Consider the following 23,819-nt stretch of genomic DNA (forward strand, 5'->3'; position numbering starts at 1 on the left):
GACAGCCACGTGCACAGCATTTGAATTTGTGCGGTGTACCATTGCTAAGGAAGAAAAAGAAGAATTTATATCGTAAAAAAGTAAGACAAGTAAGACATTGATGTCTGTCTATAAAATTAATAATTTACCTCGAAGAAAGTCAAAATCCATAATTCGTCGAGTACTTTGCTACGAATCTGATCCATACAATTCCTTGTGAAATTAACGTACGCTTGACCCATTTCCTTACCGCTTCCCGACACCTTCTACAAAAGATCCCATAAAATATCTATGGCATTTTTTAAGCTACCTACACTAAAGCCCTTTACAAATAAAAAGAAAAGAAGAAGAAACATTCATGCTATACCAATGCAATATTTGATTGACAAAAGAACAATGAACCACGTACCGTAAAGCTAAGGATAGAACCGATAAGAGATCCTTCATCGTAACGAGATAACTTGGACAATGTTGTTTCCAAAACTGTAACTAATTTATTAATCATTCCCTGGTTCATTGCGGCTGAAGTTTTTTCTAATAGATCATCGATCTTCGAATGATATTGATGCTAAAAAAAAGATAGAAGAAGAATGATAATAATAAAGAATTTAATAAAAGAATTCTAAATAAACATTTATAAATAATCGCATACCACGTCGACGCCATCGACAGTGCAAAGTTTGAAACTCTGATTCTTTGCATCCAAAATAACATTCACCATAGCACACATTTCAGATGGTATTATATAATCGGTCGATGTAAACGTCACACCCTTTTTAAGCCATTGCTGAAAAGCCGTGTCTGTCCTCTGAATGCAAGATTCTATCATATCACAGGCCATCAGTTTCAATCGTTGCTCTAGGTGTTGTCGAAATTCTTGATCTGGCCAATGTAAGCCACCGATAAACGATTGCAAAGCATCGAGCTTCCAGAAAAGATCTTCGGAGGTTGCACAACCGTTTCCTTTGATCTCCCAACGTTCTTTTTCGAATCCTTTGTGAATGGACTGAGCAATTGATGTTTCCATTAAATCGACGTATCGTACGACCAACGGAGCAAACGTGTCACGCAAGTGTTGATGAAACCTTCCATTCTTCAAGTTGTCTAAAAATTTTTTTAAGTACGTCAAATAATGAGATTTATAGTTCTAGCGAACAATAAATATTCAATTGACTTTCAGTTTAACTTACCATCTGTTCTAAGATAATCATTCAAAATCTGGAACAGTGGGAAACTGTCCCAGGTATCAGGTGGTTGCTCAGCCAAGACCTTATCCATGTCGACAGCAAAAAGCGACCAAAAGATCTCGGCGTGCTCCACCATGAGATCGCTAAACCAGGCGAACGCCTGCGGTACAGTATAGTAGGAGCAGATCGTGAAAATATTGGACGTCACACATATACGGCGGGCACTGTTTTTCTAGCTCAGAGCAGTGGGACCGCTACCCTGAGCACGGAGTCCTCGAGGACCCAGAAGACACTACTTCTACTCTATGTGTACGTCGTGAGAATATATCGAGTGTTGTGAATGAATTTTATTCTTATGAAAAAAAAAAAGAAGAAAGGTAAATTAAACAATAATCATTATTTAACGTGGAAGATATAGACGTGTAAATTGCAACATCACTCCAGTTAAAAATTCCTCGCGATTGTGATAATGAAAAAATGATCAACGCGTTTTGTCTTCTGAGGAGGCTGCGGACCCTTACCAAGTCCGTATTTGAAGCATGCTACCCTCTCTCTCGAGAACTCCGAGAATGGACACTCAGTTCTAGAAACCCAACTAATACCTCCGAATAATGCTCTTCGTTTTGTTGGAGGAGATCGACGCACAATTCGGCAAGGTGTATCAAATCCTCCAACTTTTTGCTAGGAGGTACGCAAACCTCGCCACTGAAATCATCTTCGATCTTAGCTTCCGCCGACAGCTTCGTGTAATTTACGAGAGCTGCCGTTTCTAAACAGGACTTGATCAAGCCCTTAACTTCTTCTTGCGGAACTGGTGTTACACTATCCTTCATCAAGACACGTTCCAAAAGAGATAGGGTAGACTTTAAAGCACCTTCTGGTCGTCCAAATGGAAAGCTATATCTGCATTATTCATACAATTTATTTATTTTTTTTTTTAATGTATTATATGTGTAAAATATTTTCAAAGATATGTCAAAATTGTTATTTTACCTGAAATTTGTAATTTGTTTTTCAAGGATTTTCCTAAGTCTCTCTTTGACCTCCTGAAATTTATCTTTTTCCTCGTGAGTGATAGAACCCACGCCATCCGTGGTGTTACCATAAACGTGAGTAGCACAAAAAGCAAAGCTAAAGTGTAGCAACGTTGGATCTATCATAAGTCCACGATCGACTCTGTCTAGAAGATCGTGTAAGTAACAAAGATGACGGAAGCAGCCACGCACACCGTATCTATAACAATTAATAAATATTTTTCGATTTTTCACTGAGCATGATTTTTTAGAAATAATTCTTCGATATTATTCCATTTCCAAATATCATTAATATTGTATATTTATTTATATATATAAAACATGCAAATATATAATCATCACGCCAGAAGATATGCAATACTTCAGACACTATCGATAATGTTGCTTACCAGCGCCATCTATCAGTAAGTAACTTTTTTTATCCCTCATAACAGATAACCATGTTTAGCACATATATATGACAGTGCTGCATGCATCAAGGAGTAAAAAAAAGTTGTTTATTTATAGATGGCGCTCGTAAGCAACATTATCTGCAGTATCTGGAGAGTTGCATACTTTTAGGCGTCTCATTAATTGGATGAATAAATAATTTTTGCGCATAATCAGCATAGTTATGCTATAATACATCTTCTAAACATAATGAAATAATCACTGACTCTTTTTTACAGAGCAATGTTTTATAATGTTAATGACATTACCTAGCACAATACTCATCAAGCACAAAAACTTGACCAGGAGAGAACCAACCCAAGGAGCAATAAGGATCGTTCAGTCTGTAGTCCAGGATTAAATTCTGTAGAAATTTGAAAAGTGCATGATGATCGAATTTACATGGATCCGCACTAATGTAATCTTCCATTCCATGTTTCTTAGCTCTGTCAGCATCTCCTTGAATTTTGCTAATCGTTGAATTCTTGTCTGCCACGGATACTGGTGGTGTCGGCTTGTGCGACTGTCCTGTCGCTCTGTACATAGCCATTACCCATAAATGGCATTCGTTTTCGTCATCCGAGGCGTAGACTATATTGTCACCTTCACGTACCGCGTTGAAAAAGAACCTGTCGAGTACACGTAATACATGACCAGAGTTTTTGTTTTTTTTTTTTTAAGGGCTAGCATCAACCTATCCACAGCACTCCATTTCTGAAATTGCATTGCTTTCATCGAAATCTTAAAAGAAACGTCTTATTTATCATAATCAATCTGTGCACTTGTTCGTGTGTTCCTTCTATCTATACACCCATCTATATATGTAGATATACATTAAACTATCAAATCTACTACGAAGCACAACTTCTAGGTCGAATCGAGTCTCAAATTAACCGAATCTCTTATGGAATTCGAAGAATTCTAAAATATCTGGATAATCTATGGAAAACCCTGGAAGTTGAATCACATTCGAATCCCAAACAGTTCGACAGCGGGTCATAGCTTTTGAAACTCGAGTCGATCTAAAAGCGTTGACAAAACTGTTTGCCTTTACTTTTTCTACAATTTTATTAATTGTAGAAAAGAAAAAAAAGAAACAGCAAATTTTTTACTACTGTTGTAAAAAGTTATTGTGATCATGCCTAATAAAAGGATGTACAGATAGTATTCTAATTGTGAAGATATCAACAAAGTGCTCTTAATATGTTTATGCATCACTGATTGCCGTTGATCGTTGAAGAACTACATAAATTGTACTAATAGCATGCCACTACGGCGTTAGGTATCTCCTTTTAAATTTTTTCGGAAATTTACCTTCCGCCTTCTAAATCCATGCCGACCATGAGATTAGCGGAAATAGCTTCGATATAGTCCACGGTATAGCCATCGAGCTGCATCATTTCCGACGGCTCGCTTTTCTTTTCTTTATACGAGCACATCGCAAATGTGTACTGCGAGACTTGGACCAACACAAAATATCGCTTCTTCCACTTTTTCCATACAGACTTGCCCTGAGCGTAAAGATAACCACAGTGTTTCATGTTCAACGGCTTATCCATTCGACAAGCTATCTTCATACGGAGATCTTGATCAGGATTATTCTTTGGTACCCTCATTCGATGCCATTCTGGTACTTTGCATGAAAGTGGAGTTGGCCTCAATACAACCTTTCCCAATTCCTTATCCTCCAAAGCCAATACAGCTGGATTTTCTGTGTAAAGTCTAACTTTCACTACGGGGAGAGGATGCATCGTGGTAAAATCGCCCTGAGTATCCCACCTAATAACATTAAAAAAGGAAAAAGATGTCACGGTCCTTTCCTTTCGTTTATCCCGTATATTTTCACGTCCTTCGTAAAATAATTTTAATAGTAATATTTACTCACATTGGTTTGGACGCTTCGGCTTGATCAGTCTGTAACTTCTCGCTACCCTCCACTTGCATAGTGCAATAAACTATTTTATTGGGTGCTAGACTCTTTAGGCCTTTGACCTCCATAACAACTACTTCCAATTGGAAAGTCAGGCCGACGTCTATTTTTGACAGCTGGGGATCGGAATCAGCGGAGTCGCCCTCCAGTTTAGCGAGGGAACCCTGACCGCGGCAGCGGGAGCGCTCACCACGATAGTTGTAGCGCTTCAGCTTCTGCAGCCCGTATTTGCTGTCTATCGAACCCTTGGAGACCGGTAACGACTCCAAATTAGCCATTAGCAGGTTGATAGACGACTTGAGCTCCTCGATGTAGAGCGACTCCATCTCTTTCAGGAGGAACCTCGGCATGAGCTTGCGGTTCTATAGGAGAAGGATTGCTAGATGTTCTTCAGACTTACAGAAGAGGAATATAGACAAAGGAAATATAAAAGAAACAGAGAGAGAGAAAGAGAGAGAGAGAGAGAGAGAGAGAGAGAGAGAGCGAAAGAGTAAAAGAGTAAAAGAAAGAAAAAGAAAGAGAGAAACTTGTATCCTAATGCAAGCCTTTTAGTAGGATTAACTGGATGAGATAAAAGCGAAAATAAAAGAAAAGAAATAGAATACCTTCTCCATTTCGTTGACTTTTTGTATGCGACCGTCCAGCTCCCTCCTGATGGCGGCAGCCTGTTCGTCGGCTGAGTCCAACAGGAGGGCGTTGAACAGAAGCTGATGTTCAAACTTCTTAATTCCAAGGATTTGCTGAAACATGTCGTACAACTGCTCCTTCGACAATATCAATTCCGAGTTCAAAGACTGCTGTTGCATCCTGGAAGGCCTCTTTGTGTCTTCATCACCTGTCCCCTTGATGATACAATCGAACTTGGCCAACCAGGACGTAAGCACAGTCTCTTTGCTCAGCCCGTCGATTTCCGGGAGGCTTCGAACACGTTTTTCAATGTTCTTCTTAAATACCTCACGGAAGTCGAATTGGGAACAAGCACCGCTTTGTACCATTCGAACTACTCTGTCTGATTTCAGAAATACGTCGAAGTAATTCTGTATCGCATTGCGGAAAGCCTCGTCGGCCATTATCTGCGTTTCACCTTTCAAGAAACCCTGAAAATCAAAACATTTAATAAAATTTTTAAAGGCCGTACTTCTTTTTCCTTTCTTTTTTTTTTCTTTCTTTTTTGTTTCTTGTTTTTTCGTTAACCAAATATTTTTAATTAGAAGGATCTCGTTAACCTATTAACCTAGTCCCTCAATAACGTTCTCCCTCGAATAATAGCATTTTCCATACATCATTAAAATTTCCAAAGTGTTACTCTTGAGAAAATTTTTACTAAATTATCTTACCAATTGGTAACAACGTGTTAAACACGGAGACCTCATTCTGTTTAATTGAATTTTCTAGTTTCAAAGTGAACCAAATAAAATGACACATCATCTACATGCGGAAATCCGTTCGCCGTGATGACGTGAGAATTTATTGTCGATAATAACGAATTATACACATATGTATATTCTAGCAAATAGGAACTAATGTGATTAGGCCCTCATCAGAGCAATTATTGACGACCATCGGCGCGACCGTAGATAATTTAAAGCAGAGTATCACATCGATTTATCAGAGAGTGTATAACGAAGGTGAAGGTTATACACGAATCAACTGTAAGACCCCGTGTAAGGTTTCTTGAAATTACCGTCTCTTTTAAAAGGTTTCTAACGCTTTCGATATTATAAATTCAACACCTGTTAATTACGTAGAAATAGGTATCTCACGTTACGACATTAAAATTGTGAAGACTTTAACGTGACAATCATTTTGTAGATGTCAACAACATATATTTCGTTTAATTAAAAACGTATTCACGTGTCATATCAATTGAAAACCGAACAAAGAGAAATGCCATTTACCTGAAAGCGAGAGCAGATTGTTTCGAGTTGTTGCTTCGTTACTTTCATTTGCCTACGTGTCATATCCATCGGTTGTTTCGCATTGAATGGGTAAGCAATGCATCGTGAAATAAAAACGTACAATTGTATCCTGGTCTTCCTTTCTTCTTCTTCTCTCTCTTGTTTATCCTGAAAAATCCATCAATTATATGGTTCACATAATACGAACTATTACGAACAATTAAACGTTGTGCAACTTGCAATTGTTTGAGACATTGAATGAGACAGAGAAAAAATAAAAAAGTAAAAACTGTCATCAGCAAGTAGTCAAAGTCGATAATAAGACACCCGCAAATATGTTAGAAAGAAAAATCAAGGCTTACAACTGGAGATATTTTTTATATTAAATGAAACATAAAAAAGAAAAATAAGCAAATGGCAAGTGGTCGTTGGTCAGGGTCAATGATAAGAGATACCTGCAAATCCACTTCAGTTTTTTCACTAGCAACAGACGGCGAAGGACTGGTTGGTCTCTGAGAATAATTTGCAGCATCTTGAGCTGCACTCATAGAGGGTGACAAAGAATTTCTTGCACTCGAAATACTTGGTACGTCGAGAGCAGAACCAGAATCTTGTGAGAGCGTGCCGGCAGTACGAGCTGGACCATGTGTGCCAATACCACCGGCTGGACCGACGTGGTTCGAGCCACCAGGAGACGCGGTGATGCCCGATGCGAGCGAACCAACGCTCCCGGAAACTGTACCACCTCCAGGACCACCAGCAGGATGGTGGTGGGAACCGTGGGAGCTTCCGCTACCTCCACGGCCACCGCCGCCACCTCCATGGTGAGTACTCTGGTCCTCTTCGCTCTCCTCCTCCGATGAACTTGGATCTATCATCTTTTATATATGTTAGGCCTTCTTCCAAGGCCCAAACGCTTCACCGAGCGGTCCTCGACCTCCCAATATGGAGGTCCAGCCGCTTCACTTGATCACGGACCCGTCTTGCACGCCAAGATTATCCTAAATTCCTCTTCTGTTCACCTTATTTCTTCTTGTTTCTATAAATCAAATTAATTTATTACTTCTTCAAATTTCCTCTTCGATATTCCTTCTTCGTGCTTCAGTTAGATATGATTCATTTGTTAAATCAAACAAGTATTGCGTTTTATCAAGCTATTCAATTTAATTCGTTTTTCTTTAATAATCCTCTTGTCGTGAGTTTAAAAGAGGGCAAAGGAATGTTAACAAATTCACGTTGTTTATTTCATAGGAACGAGTTTAGAATCGCCTCACTATATTCGTCTTTTACTACTCAAAAGAACACGTCCTCCATCATCATCGTACACGACCACCCCACTCCTTTGAAAAGCTTTAAAGTTTCAAGGGAAACTGAACAGCTTTTGAACGACGCATATATATATATATATATATATATATATATCGACTGTAATATTTCACTCTCTTGGAAAGCTTTTTCAGATTGCACAGTGATACGAAGTAAGTGGAAATATCGATAATAAGTCGGACAGCCGAAGAAAAGATTTCTTCTGTAAAAAAAAATAAAGAAATAGAAAAAAAAGAAATAAGAAAAGATATATAAAAGGAAACTGATACATGTATGAATTAATATGAATTGTCTTCGTGATTTTCTAAAATGAAATCATTTCAACAACGATGGCACGTTTGTTAAATATGTCTGATAAGCATTTGGTATACCTTCAATACTATAGAAATGAACTCGTGTGAATACTACAACAAAACTACAAAACGATGAACGCGCATACGGGCGCGTTAATACCTAACCCAGAAATGCAAATGTTTCCGCCGCAACGTTGATACCGATTGTCATTCCATGCACGGAAAGTGAATATACATAGATGAATATATGTCTCTATTTTATATATACATATATACAGGTTCAAGCTATTATGTACTACTCATCATTCGTCACGAAAGTGTTAGAAAAAAAATAGAAAAAGAAGAAAAAATACGGTTACTATTTTCTATAAAGAATACGATGATATATATAAATTCATTCTCAATCAAAATTTGCAAAAATTTCAATTATGTATGTCTCGAATATTCGAAATATTTTATATATTAATGTATAATATGCAATCAGCTCATATTTATATATAATCTCCTAACTAAATACAAACTAGACAGTCCCAATAATGATACTATTGAATTAAAATAATTTCATTAATTAATTCACTGACTATAAAATCGTTAAAGTAGATTGATATATAGAAAGATAGAGCTCAATTCACTAAATTAAAAAAACAATGATAATGTTAGGTATCTATAGACATACATAGATTGTACATAAGTTCGATAATATCATTCACAAATAGGAAGAATCGTCGATCTAATTAAATCCAAAGACATATATCCTATATCATAGTGCACATCTCGAAAATTCGAACATTATTTACACCCTATGTTTCCTAAGAGAGAGAGAGAGAGAGAGAGAGAGAGAGAGAGAGAGAGAGAACCCTCAAAGTAATCGTTTTAGTGCATTATTAATGCAAGACCGGCACATACAGAGTAAAGCTGCCTTTTACTTCCAATGTGTAGAGCTTTGATCGAAATTTGTCTTCGTCTTTATTCGATTATCAGACTATGAACATTATATAACGCACGATTAAATATTATTATTTAATATTTTTCTACATCCATAATAGCCATTTATATATAATACTACGCCATGATTCGTAATAGAGATAAATTCTAACATAAAAGATATATATAGATAATGTTTGGAAAAATATACCGTGTTTTCTATTGTTCGGAAAAAATTATTCCAATATTGGCTTAACCAAATTTATGCAAAATTTGCTTGATATTCAATGTGTTATATAAAAAAATGTTACATATATTACGTACCACGAACATGACGGATAATTTATCAAACAGCAAAGAATTCGAAAAAATGCACGAAGACGATGTTCGTTGGAACATCGATTTACGGAAAATACGACGCAAAACTTAATTGAAATACTCTATGAACTTGTGCGCATGATTCCTACACAGTTTTATGACTATATACATATTATGTTAAAGTAAATGAAAATTTGACTTCGTATAACTTTGCCTCAGGTGTTACGTGTTACCATTAATTAATATCGAACCAGATGAACAAAATACTCTTTCATGTTAAATAGACAAATTTTTATAGTTTTTTTTTTCTTCCTTTTTTGTTATATAGGTATAATCCTTATGAATTGAAACAAAGATAATCCGTTCTCCAAACAAACAATTCATCGATGACGCTTTTATAATCTATATTCACGTTTTTCTTTTTATTTATTTTTATTCTTTAAATACAAATCTCGTACATAAATTTCATCAAATCGATGGATAATAGATTTAAAGCAATTACATCAATTAGTATAATCAAATTCATCGATTTATTTATTACATAATATGTAATGTATTCAACGACTAAATAAACAAGAATTTATCTGATTCGATTCGTTCGAGAAACAATCGTGGTTATATGATCACGTTTCTCTATATTTTATAATTATTCGACGAATAAAAAAAAACGAAAAAATTAAAAGTTTGAAAATAAGTGAAAAGTTCTTTCAATAATATATGAGGCTGAAATTTTTTAGTGAAAAATTCAAGGAAAATTATTTTCCATTGAGTGAATATTTCTCTCTTTCTCTTTTACTTCTACTCTCTATGGACGATCCCGTAAATGTGAAAAATACATGTTCTTGTGAATGCAAAACTTTTGTGCTTGTATATATGTGTGTGCAAGAGTGCATCCAACTGTGAGAGGAAAAGATTTGTCATCTGCATAGAATATATATATTCTATGCAGACTATACGTACATATATATATATATATATATATACACACACACACAGCTTTATCTTTTTCTCACACAATGTAGAGATATGAGAATGAAAAATGAAAAATTCTGAAGCAACGAAAATAAGGATTTGTAAATCCCTGAATTCGCACAATTTGTCATAGATAAATTGATAATACATCTAATCACTAAAAATGCAACAGTATATTTTTCAAAACAATCTATTCATACATTTACTATCTTGCAATCTCTTTTACTTATATACAAGTTTTTATATGTGTGTGCGGCTTGTGTGGGTGAAAGCGTACGCACTTTACGATACCTAATCAATGAACGATGTAGGAAGACTCATAAAGGTCATAGTAGACCGAGCTTATCTTCCTACTCGAACGTAAATGTATGTAAAAACACCAGAAAAGGTATAATGGTTGAAATAAAGAAATTAGTATAACATTTGTAAAAAGTCTTTACTATCACGCAAAGAAATATTTACTAATTTTTTAAATTTATATTAATGTCTAAATTAATAATTAAATCAGTGATCTTAAATGAAAAAAATTGCACAATAATGCGAATCAATTAAAAAGAAAAGATATGTATACATATACATGATTTTGATAATCACAGATTTATTCGATTGAAATTTTAAAAGTTTGTTAGATTTCAAAGGACGCGCTCAGGACGAGTCTGATAAAATCTCATTCGTATTTAAGTCCGGTCCAATTAATCTTTATGAATTTTTCATAGAGCTCTCGACACGCGAAAACCGTCTAGACGACTTGATTTTGATTCAAATACAATAGTAAATTAAATAAGTCTTAAGTAATAATTCCAAGTTGATAACATTTATTTTGCCATCTTCTTTTCGTTAATTCGTTAAGTAATAATTTTAATTAATTATGGATACCATTTAATATTGTGTCTCTATTTGTTTTAATCTATTAATGAAATGGAAAATGTCATGTTAATTTTATAACTTATTTAACAAATTAATATTGTACGATTTTCAATTCCAAACATGTGAAATAAGTTGTTTATATTTATCTACATTTCTTTTCATACCTTCTTGATAGTTATCTTTCATCTACATATTTTATTTTAGAATTATTATCAATCATCTCCGAATTTTTATACTATTTTTATTCTATTTTTATTCAATGAAAAGCACGTTAATAAAATTTTTCAGGTATGAGTTAACAATACAGAGTAGTATAAACTACACTTTAATTCTTTCCATTATACCTCTTCTAACTTTTGTTAGAAGCTTCTTCTATGTACCGCATTACAAACCTGTTTAATATTAATGATTGCTGTCTGTGGTTGGAGATTTCAAAGAAGAAAAAGAAAGAGAAAAAAAAAGAAAAAGAAGTTTTTGTTGGAACTGCATTAACTGAAACGTCAGACACTAAAGGAGGCTAATCGACGTGAGAAAAATGAACTTTGAGGTCGTTCGATCAATTATTTATACGATTATATCGTATGAGACAATAACATTTTTATATAATAGATTTATTTTTCAATGAAATTTTCATTTCTCTATCTTTCTTTCTCCCTCTCTTTATATCACAAAAAAGAGTAAAGAAGAGATAACAAATAATATCGATTGGCAGCGGCCTATTTAACTGGACAAACAACGTAATCCAGATTATCGACGTTCTTGTTTAAACGTTGGCATTTAAACGATCTTAAAAAAAGAAAAAAAAATAATATTTAATCTAACAATGTTGAAGTACATATATCTCTACCACAAACACGATAAAGCTTTTCCTGTTGTAACATGAATGACGAAGCCACCGACCGCTAGTGTTCCATTCAGCTGGACGGATAACAGAACCAGTTCAAACGAAGCTCTAGATTACTCGAAACGATGTTATATCTTACGAATTTTTCTCAGTTCGTTTGTAATCAACGATACAAAAAGAAGAAAGAAGAAAAAGAAGAAAACAAAAAAATTTCACGAGAAATTGCATGAAAGTCGAATACATAATAAAGTAGAAAAAGAAAGAAAAAAAGAAAGAAAGAAAGAGAGAGAGAGAGAGAGAGAGAGAGTAATCCATCATCAGCGCTTTGGGAAACGTGTCCTCGTTTCCGTAATTTTGAGTTCTACTTTTAACAGAGCAGAGCTTCCGCATTCAGAGCATTTTCTTTCTCTCACTTTTTTCTTTTTTTTATTCCCAACGCTCGCTCTTTCTACAGACTATGAACGCTACCACATATAGATCTTAATCCGTTAAAAAAAAAAGAAAAAACTAAAAAAAGAGCATAGGAAAGGAATGAAGAAAAATAGATTCTCGAGTAAATTCCTTGAAAAGTAAGTAGGTTCATTAAAAACGAGTAAAATTCTTCGTAATTATTATTCTAGCTTGATGACAATCACAGAGGTCAGTCATTGACATGCATAGTGTGTTCCAAGATTTTTATTTTTCTAATATTAATCTAAAATTAATCCCTTGAGAAGAATAAGAAAACAGATAGAGAAGATGAAGAGAGAGAGAGAGAGAGAGAGAGAGAGAGAGAGAGAGGGAAAGAGAGAGAGAGAGAGAGAGAGGGAGGGAGGGAGAGAGAGAGAGAGAGTTATCTCGACGAATTAACATCAAGGATTATTAAATAATATCGAAAAAGTTAAAAAATTGTTGAGTACTATAAATAAAAACACCTGCTCTCTCTATGGGTGATATCACATCGACATCAAAGAACTTAGAATGTTCTTGCTTGAATTATATCTTCCATGATTATAAATGTTAATACTATGTCTCCTTCTAAGAAAATAAAGTAGTCTACAAAAGAGTTATGTGCAAAGATCGAAAAATAGTAATAGAGGAAACAACGAGTTTCCTCGTGTCGAGGTTGATTCGACTCCTCAGCAGTGTGTTATTGATCTAGCTTGAACACGAGTTGGAGGCTTCGCCATTACTAGTAGCCAGGCAGGCATATCGGCTGTTTCGCAGCCGTAGGAAGGACGTTACTGTGTAGCTGGGTGTGTCCAAAGCGAAAGAAAGAACAGGACAATGTTGATAATAGCTCGAGAAGGCTAGTCATGTCTTGATTTTAAAGTACACGCACATGCACACACGCACACACAGAGACTAACCTCGTATCAGATGTAGCGTGGTCACAACATAGAAGACAATTGTACAGCCATTGTGAAGTCTTGAAACACGTATTCGCGTTCTTGATTAAGTCTTGATTAGATGATAATGTGTATCTTCAGTGAAAGCTTCAAAGTAGATAAAGATAGACTCTCGTCGCGATGATGTTTCCTTCTGGAGAGACGAAGAGAAGGATAATTAGATAAGAATCAAACTTGTCGATCAAACCGAATTAAGACAGAAAGAGAAAGAAAGAGAAAGAGAGAAAAAGAGAGGGAGAGAATATGTACGAGGGTTGTAAAAGCGAGTAGAACGGACGACGGATCCTTGCGGTGATCCGCAGGGTGGCGCGTTCGACTGGCTCCCTTCGTCGACTGACGTGCCGAAAAGTGAGAGAGACGGAGTGCGCTGTGTCAGCAGCGGGAATGATAGAGAGGGAGCCACGAAACGATGGATGCAATATATGTGTATGTACTTGCTTTTCCACCCTTTACATATCTACTTTTGCATCAGTGTGTCTATATATATATATATATATATATATATATATACACACACACACACGCACACGCACACACACATATCCAAGTATATGTTAATACCAGTGGATGAAATTTGACACATTTGTAGCAAAGAGGAAGAGAAGGCGGTCATATTATTAAATTCTTTTTACGCAATTAAGTTTCCTAAAAGGCACGCTTTCTCCTTGGTAATTAGATCAGTCCGACGATGAGGGACGAACGTCGTGACGTGATGCAAGTACGCTTCGAATGGAAACGGTACTTGCGCGGTTCGAGGGCTGCAAAGTGCCGGCAAAGATAGAGAGGTCTGATGAAAAGCATGATGTTAGAGAGAGAGAGAAAGAGAGATAGAGAGAGAGAGAGACAGAGAGAAAGGGTGAACACAGAAGGTAGACGAAGAGTGAAGGGAAGGACGTAGAACGCACGACGAAGTTAGAAGTGGGGAGATACAAGTGCTACTGGGCCATCGATCGGCTGCGCGGTCGTCGTTGTAGCAGCTGAGCGTTCTAAACTGTACGCAGATATCCGTAGGACTTCTCTTAGCACTTTCTTAGATCGTTCTTTATGTACGTATGATATTATATAGAAGATAAAAAGAGAAAAAGAAGGAGAGAAAAAGAAAGAGAGAAAGAGAAAGAGAGAGAAAAAAAAGAAATGGAAGGGATAAGAAAAATATGAAGAAAATGAGAAAAAAAGAAAAGGAGTATTAATGAAGATGGAAAGGAGATAGAAATTGAGAAAGAAAAAGTCAGAGAAGGACAGGGTCAGGCTAAAGGATTTAGGGATTACCGGGTAAGGGATACATCCCCCTTAAATCCTTTTTGTCCGTCCTTTGGTAGGTCGAGTCTTTCGCATAGACACGTACGCGAGTACCAAAGCAGATGTAAAAGAATCGACCGTACTTTTGCTTTAGGCCAACCTCCTCCTTCTTGTTCTTCTTCTACTTCTTCTAGTTTTTCTTCTTCTTCTTCTGCTTCTGCTTCTTCCGGCATTTTGGGTCAAGTGGATCTCCGAGTCGTTGGGCTTGACAGTGTCATTTTCATGCGACTAGTAAGTACATGTCGAACGTATACGTGGAACTTTCGCCGGCGGTAGACTTCTAAGATCATCGTAAGTACGTCTTTAAAGGCTTGCCGTTGAACGATGGTAAGAATTAGATAGGAAGAGAAAAGAAAAGAAACAGAAAAAAAGAATTTAACATGCTTACGTGACGGTACTTTCGAAATAAGCTCGTTGTTGATTCATCGATCTTATTAAATCCTTTCACGATCGTAAATCTTATCGGATCAAGCTACAAATTGATAGAATTTAGAAATATGGTAATTCCTTTTAAATCAATATTTAGAAATTAAACAGACAGAATGGAATCATTGTTACCTTTGAGTTAGTTTCTAACTCGAAAAAAAAACGAAAAAAAGACAAAAGTCTTTAATCCGAGCTATCGTTTCTAATCTGGATTAGTAACGCTTGATATGTGTTGCGTTACAATACTCATGAGACAACGTTTATCGATCGTTCTTTTTCTTTTCTGATTCGGAGCATCAAGTACTTACGTACATTGATGTTAAAGAAACTTCGGAGAATATTGATTTTATATAAAAGAAGACGAAGGACAGGGATGTCTATAGAATTGGTTTGTAAGCTTATCATTTCTCATTCCTTCTCTCCTTCGTTGCCCAAATAAGTGACTCGTTTGTTCATATGATCAATCCATGACGCCTGTGGAATGATAAATCGATTAGAATTACGATTAAAGTAGTAATAACCGTTTGCGGTCAGACCACGATCCGTATAGTGTCATTAATGCTCATTACCGTTGGTATTTACTAAGAAATGTGTCGCTTACTAAAAATCAAGTCCATTCTTATGACGTTTTTTTTTTTAATAGACAAATTTCTTTGAACACTTCCATCTTATATCTATCTGAAATATCTATCTCATTTTTATGAAATAACAGTGATTACTTTAAACATATTTCGCTTGCAATATGATCTTAAGGATTTATCATTGTCAAAAAAATGAGAATGATCTTTCAAATACATACACACACATACACACATGTAGATATCAAATGACTCGATTTATAGAGATTAATAGATCAATCACGATGATAGATGCACGATCACAAAAGCGATAAACTAACTATATCATTGGCATTGATCCTAACAAGCGATCAAGTTCAACGGCAAGTATCCTGCACTTGGTGTCAAGTACACTACGGACGAGTATGACTGGCTAGATTTTCAAAGGTTCGAAGAAAAGAATGTGAAGAACTATGCTCGATCAAAGCGCAATGTCAGCGATTTTTTACCGAATGACGCAAACATAGACGATCGAACGGTAACGACCGGCAATGAATTGTCTCTGCGTTAATTGTTCTCTAGGAATTTTTGCAATTTGACGTAATCGATTCAATTAATAACGAGAATTTGCTATCATTCACTAGACTCGTCAATGGTCATTCATGTTAGTACTCATGATGATCGAATTCGTGTTAAACGCATCGCGACGTTAAGAGTCCTCTTCTTTCCTCTCTCTCTCTCTCTCTCTCTCTCTCTCTCTCTCTCTCTCTCTCTCTCTCTCTCTCTCTCTCTCTCTTTCTCTCTCTCTCTGGTGGTCATGGTGACCGAGCTGTTGAATGAGAACCTTTAGAGCAGGCATTAGGTGACTGGTCTGCCAATCCGTTGCAGATGATGGATCGTAACGTGGTAGTGAAGCTAACAACTTCTTCTCGTTATTAAGCGTCTCGGCATTCTTCTATTATAACGCAAGAAAAATAAAAAGAAATAAAAGTGAATAATAAAAGAGAAGAATCGATCGAAGGCCCTTATTTGTAGACAATGCAATATTCCCTTTCTCCTTCTTTCTCTCGTGAACGCTTATATTAACATAGAAAATAATATTACTCGAAATAGCTAATGCAGTACCATTAACAGTAGTAGTATCATCGTCGTTTTCACGAGCATTCACAAAAGCCAGTCGACTGACTGGCTAGCCAGCTAGCGAGCTAGCTCGACAATAACGCTTCTATAAATTTTACTCCATTTTCAGCAAGGTCAAGCATTTACTTCGAACCATTGAAATTGGAAAGCTCATGGGTCCATTATTCGCTGAAATTATAGAAAGCTTGCTTTGTACAAAAGTTGAAGAAGATCCGTTCATTGCAAAGGAAAAAGATGATATATAGAAAAAAGAAAAAGGAGACGAGAATTTAATTTCATTTTTCATATAAGTGAAAGGACAAAGTATAGTAAAAGAATATAAACAAAATTTATGAAATAATATTTCTCTGTTGTTCATCTAACCTTCAGACGAAAAAAACATTTTAGTCCAGTGATACCTCGTGAAGGACTCTTACCAATAGTAGCATCCCCTCTCTCTCTCTCTCTCCCTCCCTCTCTCTCTCTCTCTCTCTCTCTCTCTCTCTCTCTCTCTCTCTCTCTCTCTCTCTCTCTCTCTCTCTCTCTCTCTCTTTCTCATACTTTCCATCGAATTTTGAAAACATTCATGACCTAGCTCGAGGACGAGGTTATTTTGTCGTGATGTCAAAGAGTCAGCAGCACTCAGTAGGAATTCTGGCGTTGTGCCAACCACCGAGAAATAGGTTATCGATCAACCTCTTGCTCTTGGTAATAACTACAGTCCGACTACGATACGAAAGAGAGCTTTGACTCTGAAGATTTCATCGTTCTAGAGTCTAGCCTGTCTTTTCTTCACAAAACACTTTTAATAACATAGATTTTCTTCGAGGAAGGATCAAGTCATAGTTTTCCTAAAAATACAAAAAAAAAAAAGAAAGAAAATTTTAATAACATAGAATTCTTGGATCTATTAGAAGTACATTAGTAAAAGTGAATTTTCTCTTAAAAAAATATTTATACTCTGAAAATATCTAAAGATAATGTTTGCTGAACTATCATCCAATGGTACAGTCTCTGTGAATGGTAATCGAGCAAATGGCGCTTCGTTCGTTTCCAATGCTCATTCAAAAAGCGTTCACGCATCAATGATCCTACCTATGTACGTCTATTCGTATCTTCTATTGCAAGTACATACGTACATAACTACATAACTCAATACACACACCCACACACATCTATTCTCTGTATAAAGTACAATATTGATGAATATAGCTCGCTAAAAATATCGAGTAATACATAATAATATAAAGGATTGATCAATCTTCCATTATCATCGCTGTTAACATCTAAATTACTTATCATCGGCTATAAAATTGGATGTTCTGTTTGGGGGAAAAAAACTAATATAATTATTAATGCAAACGGAAAAGAGATTCGTTCGCGATATTTTTAGAAGACTATTCGCGTATAGTTCTCTGATTGTAGGTGAGATTGATCGTGAAAACTCGGCCGAGTATTAACGATAAAAGTATATCCATTCCATTTTTAGTTTAGTAGAACATACATATCATACGTTTTCTAATAAAGAAAATAAGCTTAGCTTAATAACGAAATAAATAAAAAAGAAGGGCAATACTTTATCGAACTTCCAATTTATTCTTCCTTTTTTTCTTCTTTAATGAGTTACAATCGGAAATCCTGTTCCATCGTGATAACGAATTTCAACCTACGCAACCTAAATCTCTAAACGATATAGTTTCTATTCTAACTCAAATTTTGAAACATTGCTTTAGTTAGCATTCTAATTGCAAAAGATCGAGCTCGAGAATAATAATAAGCAATTCTTTCTTTCAAATATCAATAGCTCAAAAATAAAGTAATCGGTAAATTATCTCGAATCTTTTTCAAAGAACTTGACGATATGAAAACCATGACATTTATCCTAGTAAGTTTGAGAAATTCGATTTATAAAAATTATGTACCGACGAATCTCGCGCCATGTCCGAACTAACGGTACGACGAAAGTAACACCCTCCTCGTAGGTATGCCGACTTCGTCCTGTCTGCCGCTAGGCGTCGCAGATTCTAATAAAAATTACACGTTCCCTCGAAAGCACTATACGTTGCAGCGTTACAATACATATAGGTTCTAAAGATCTGTTTGCCCTATAACGAGTATATATTGAGTACGTTTAAAGTAGTAGGGTCCGCTCGTCAGCCCTACTGATGATTCATCGAGCGAACCCAGGTCAAAACGTTTAGATAGCAACAAACTGTCAAAACCTTTTAACACTGCATAAGGCTTAAAACTAACGTCTCTATATTATAACAGGAAAGAGCGACAGGAAGTGGGGAGTGAAAAGAGGAGAGGAGAGAAGGAAGGAAGAGGAAGGATCGACGCAAGATCGCTTCGAGTAACGTGATCGACGTCGATGCGTGTTACTATATATCAATGGGTGGCGAATGGGTGGCCCATTGGGTGCCAGCTAGCTCGACCAAAGAAGAAGAGAGAAGAACGTCGGTGCCCGTCAAATAATGTGTTTGAAAGTAGAAAAATGAATCTCGGCAAAAGTCTTGGAAGGTGGTGGTGAACGTTTATACTTTGTTCATTTTGATAAGCTTCGAGTTAGCCTCGAAGGAGTTCTACAGGACGACGGTAACACAACAATCATAACGACGATAGCTAGTGAAAGGATAACGCAGAAGCAAGTAAAAGGGAAAGAGAGTGAGGGAGAGTGAGGGAGAGAGAGAGAGAGAGAGAGAGAGTAAAATCTCAAGTTTTCTTGCAGTATGAGAATATCTGTACATTCGCTTCTACTCTCAAAAGAGTATAGTAGTAGTTGCCAGTAGTTGTCAGTCACCAGACGGGAAAATCACGACAACATACTAACGATTCTAACGAAACGTGACAATCACAACGATATATAATAAACGGTGTATGTACGCCGTTGTTATTCGATAGAACGAAATTAGACAATCGTACGAGGCCCCTTATTGTAAAAGACGCAACTCGTCATGTACCAATTCTTGCATCCTCGTAATCGCCCTTTACAGAGCCTTATTCTTGGCTTGATAGTTCTGACTTTTTATGCTTACTATCGTACCACCTTCTATGATATTCATCAGTTTGGTTCAGCTCGAAATTTCAGTGAGTATTCTTTTTGTTTTTTTATGCTTACCTGATAAAGAGGTATTTCATTGAAGATTATTCCTTTTTAAATCCTTCATTTGATGATTTCTTGATAGATTCATTTATTTCAGGTCATATTGTTTATCAGGAAGCACTTCGAAATCAATCGAATCATAGTATAGATATCCAATCCGTGCCCAAAAATATGACATATGAAACTTTGACATTGAATTCTTATTCTCAACATAATGCAAGCAACACTGCAACAATTATCACTACACTTTCTACGTCGTCTAGTTCTCAAGCTTTGTCTTCCATAAGCACGTCGCTCAACCTGAAACAAAGCAGTGAAGTACCTTTATTGGAAACAGAAATAGTTGTTAATACGCGGAAAAGTGTTTCTGTAGTTTCTAATGATTATGCACGTGCCATATATGAAGCTGGACATACAGTACCTATACCAGAAAAATGTCCAGATTTTGGTAAAGAAATGGACTTGGTTATTATTATAATGTCTGCACCTACACATGTGGAAGCAAGGACAGCAATTAGACAAACTTGGGGACACTTTGGACAAAGAAGAGATATTAGTATACTCTTTATGTTAGGTGCTACTTTAGATTCTAAAGTCGAAAAAGTACTTGAACAAGAACAAAGAATATATGGTGACATAATACGTGGAAAGTTTTTAGATTCTTATTCAAATCTCACTCTTAAAACAATCTCCATTTTGGAGTGGGTAGATAGTTATTGTTCCAAGGTGAAATTTGTTCTAAAGACAGATGACGATATGTTTATTAATGTTCCACGTTTGTTAGCATTTATAAATAGGCATGGAAAAGACAAAAGTGTAATATTTGGCAGATTAGCCAGAAGATGGAAACCCATTAGAAATAAGAAGAGCAAATACTATGTCTCACAAACGCAATTTAAACAACCTGTATTTCCAGACTTTACTACAGGTCCAGCTTATCTGTTATCTAGTGACATAGTGCGAAAATTGTATGATGCTGCCTTGGACCAAACATATCTTAAACTTGAAGATGTTTTCATGACTGGAATCGTTGCACATAAACTAGGAATTAAACGAGTGCAAGCTAATGAGTTCCTCAACAAGCGGATAGCTTATAGTCTCTGTAACATACAACATGGAATAAGTATACACATGGTTAAATACAGTGAACAATTCGATCTCTGGAAGAAATTGCTTGATGGTAAGAGTAAATGTAAGTGATAAGAATAGATAGAAGCTGTACACATAATATTTGGAAATTGAGTGACAGGTTCTTTGTCACAACATTTAACTTGATTCATTCTATTTCATATATTAATTACCACTTTTTGGTGGTCTGCGATATGTGTATATTTTATTCTACTTTATGGCCTCAATGAACAAATACTCTACATAGTACAGTCCATAGATAATTTAAATTATTATAAGTATATAAATAATAAGATTTTATATTTTAAGAACAGGAGTCTATGTTTCTACACATAGTTAGTATTTATTATGAGATAATATTCCAGCAGGATATAGATTTTAATTGTCATACAATTCGTCTTCTTCTTTACTGTTGATATTTTATTATTTAGTTTAAAGCTTTCTAATGTCTATGATGCAACAAAAAAGAAGAAGTGATTTTCACATTTAAGTGCATTATATATTTGATATCGCACAATTCTTACTATATCTGTTTTAATATTAAAAAAGAATATTAATCAATCATACTTCAAAATATTCTAATGCCATTTTTTATATCAGTGATGCTCAATTTGTCTAACAATAAGTAAAATATTTTAAACTACAAACAATCAGAAAAATCGTCATTTGAGCACCACTGTCATAACCAATAATTTTCCTATATACATATATACGTTGCTCGTAAATATATATTACAGTGAGGAGATCGTATTATACTTGGACTGGTCGTATATAAACTTCTTATTTAATAATTCACATATATAATCGTTACAGAACATTATATATATGTGTGTGTGTGTGTGTGTGTGTGTGTGTGTATATCTGTAATATGCATATTTTTTCTCTGAATTATTATCTAGTCATTGCCTAGATAATATCTCTGCATGCATGTAAAAGAAAACTTCCACATGTCACTTTTTTTTAACAATTTTCAATTAGTATCACGCCGTTCATGTATACGTAGACATTTAACTGTGTTATTTTTTTCAAGTGCCATATATAAAAGATAAAATAAAATTATATCATCGTATACGAAAATTATTTTCTTAACGTTGAAACAAGAATTTTTCAAATTCTTTGATTGTGAATTTAAAATGACTGTTTTTTCTCGTTTCTTCCGTCTCTCTATCCTTCTTTTACTATCACAAGAAATATATTAAATCGTAAATATCATCGTAATAATGATTACAAGGTAACAAACCTGTAAAGTTTGGGTCAAGGTTTCGTTGTTCGATGCAAATGAGAATCGCTTGAGAGATCCGATAGTGTCCTTGACACGATTTTCATTCGCTTCGAATCGAGATTTTATGATGGCACGTAATTATTATCAATTAGATGCACACGTTATTTCACTCTCGACGTTACATTTACCGCCAATGTACGTAACAAAAGGGTATAAACGATCCTAAATGATCGTTTCTATAAACGACTATAGAAACTTCCAGAAAGAAAAGAAAAAAGAAAACAGAAAAAAAAAATAAAAAATGAATAAAAATAAGAATAAAAATCCTTCGAATACAATCACGATGTACGCAGGTATTTGCGTAATACGAATTTTTTAAATAAAACAAAACTAAAAAATTAAAAAATTAAAAAACTTGATGTTTTCTACTCATATCTAATATCTAAGTTGAAGTCTTACATAATCGTAAATGATATTTTATAAAAAGAACTTCGAACCTATTTTACAAGAGAATCCATAATAAAAATAAAATCGTAAAGTGTATAAAAATAAAAAGCACGTAAATTTCGAATAAAAAAAAAACAAAAAAAACAAATTGTGTATGTGTGTATATATATATATATGTATGTGTGTATATATATATCCTCGAAATATTTCAAATAAATATCTTCGATAAATTTGAAAAATATCAAATATGAAGAAAAACGAGAAAGAGAAAACCTACTTAAAATCGCACCAGACATATTGGAATTGCACTGAAATATTCCGATAAAAAGAAAATCTACTAACAGTAGACAAGTACTTATGTATTGTAGATGTGAAATTGATGGTTTGACTATGTATGTGTGCAAACGTCGCGCAGAATCACGTGACGTTACCTAAGAGAGAGAGAGAGAGAGAGAGAGAGAGAGAGAGAGAGAGAGAGAGAGAGAGAGAAGGAAATAAAAAAAGAAACCGCGCAAAATTGAAATTTATCTTTTTACATTCCTATTAACGTTAAATTAATCTAAAAGTGGAAGAAAAAATCTACATTTTATTTTTATACGAATTAATAACGATATAATATCATTAACTTAAAATTAAATGATCTTAATTTGAATCTTCGAGTAAATGCATTTATTCATTTGGTTTTCTTTTTTAAACGAATTAATGGAATATTTTAATTTTATTTTACAAATGCAAATTCAATTTTGTATTATGTACACTAAGTTTCAATGATTTCACAGCATCGAATTGAATAATTTATCATCGAAAGAAAATATGTGTGTGTGTATTTGTTAACAATTTACGTCATAAATAAAATACTCGGGTACACATACGGATACACGTATATGTACCATGCTCGATCACTGTGACTTGTGTTAAAAAAATTAAAGGAAAAAAAGAAACTTCAATGCTTATTATAATAAATTATTTACGCTCATCATTAATAAAATATGATTTATTATACTCTCTTAGAACCTTTTTTTATTTATTGATCAATCGTATCACACGTTTACGTAAAATGCAGTACAATGTGGAATTGATAATGAAAAAATCAACTGATATATTCTTATAACGGAACTAAAAAGGAAAG

At 35.0% G+C, this 23,819-nt stretch overlaps 2 protein-coding genes across 15 annotated transcripts in view; one reads left to right on the plus strand and one right to left on the minus strand.

The window, feature by feature from the left end:
• The window catches only part of LOC122633797 (calcium-dependent secretion activator), a 21,213-nt gene extending 6,418 nt beyond the window's left edge, over positions 1-14,795 (minus strand). The window contains exons 1-15 of one of the 8 annotated variants that reach the window (XM_043822159.1): positions 14,659-14,795; positions 13,351-13,522; positions 6,913-7,496; positions 6,458-6,625; positions 5,165-5,656; positions 4,515-4,921; positions 3,944-4,408; positions 2,899-3,258; positions 2,160-2,399; positions 1,769-2,069; positions 1,170-1,326; positions 632-1,083; positions 389-547; positions 129-245; positions 1-44 (exon numbers count right to left, since the gene is read on the minus strand). The exon at positions 1-44 is cut by the window's left edge and continues 195 nt beyond it. In XM_043822159.1, the coding sequence (XP_043678094.1) occupies positions 1-44; positions 129-245; positions 389-547; positions 632-1,083; positions 1,170-1,326; positions 1,769-2,069; positions 2,160-2,399; positions 2,899-3,258; positions 3,944-4,408; positions 4,515-4,921; positions 5,165-5,656; positions 6,458-6,625; positions 6,913-7,335 (3,785 nt within the window). In that variant the 5' untranslated portion in view covers positions 7,336-7,496; positions 13,351-13,522; positions 14,659-14,795. Of the gene's footprint in view, positions 45-128; positions 246-388; positions 548-631; positions 1,084-1,169; positions 1,339-1,765; positions 2,070-2,159; positions 2,400-2,898; positions 3,259-3,943; positions 4,409-4,514; positions 4,922-5,164; positions 5,657-6,457; positions 6,626-6,912; positions 7,497-13,350; positions 13,523-13,638; positions 13,767-14,021; positions 14,138-14,658 lie in introns of those variants that run through there. The other 7 variants (XM_043822157.1, XM_043822158.1, XM_043822156.1 and 4 more) reach the window with 7 other exon arrangements.
• Positions 14,222-22,657, plus strand: LOC122633804 (beta-1,3-galactosyltransferase 5-like). 7 transcript variants are annotated; one of them, XM_043822183.1, is made up of 4 exons: positions 14,222-14,661; positions 14,823-14,919; positions 19,062-19,877; positions 19,976-22,657. In XM_043822183.1, exons 3-4 carry the CDS (start codon positions 19,745-19,747, stop codon positions 21,091-21,093), a joined length of 1,251 nt encoding a protein of 416 aa, XP_043678118.1. In that variant the 5' UTR covers positions 14,222-14,661; positions 14,823-14,919; positions 19,062-19,744; the 3' UTR covers positions 21,094-22,657. The 7 variants fall into 7 exon arrangements, with proteins under 7 accessions (XP_043678118.1, XP_043678119.1, XP_043678120.1 ...); XM_043822184.1 differs by having other exon boundaries at positions 14,873-14,919; XM_043822182.1 differs by lacking the exons at positions 14,222-14,661; positions 14,823-14,919 and adding exons at positions 14,950-14,979; positions 16,040-16,209.
• Positions 22,658-23,819: the final 1,162 nt, after the last annotated feature.

The sequence above is a fragment of the Vespula pensylvanica genome, chromosome 13 (assembly GCF_014466175.1).
Source record: "Vespula pensylvanica isolate Volc-1 chromosome 13, ASM1446617v1, whole genome shotgun sequence".
Taxonomy (NCBI): domain Eukaryota; kingdom Metazoa; phylum Arthropoda; class Insecta; order Hymenoptera; family Vespidae; genus Vespula; species Vespula pensylvanica.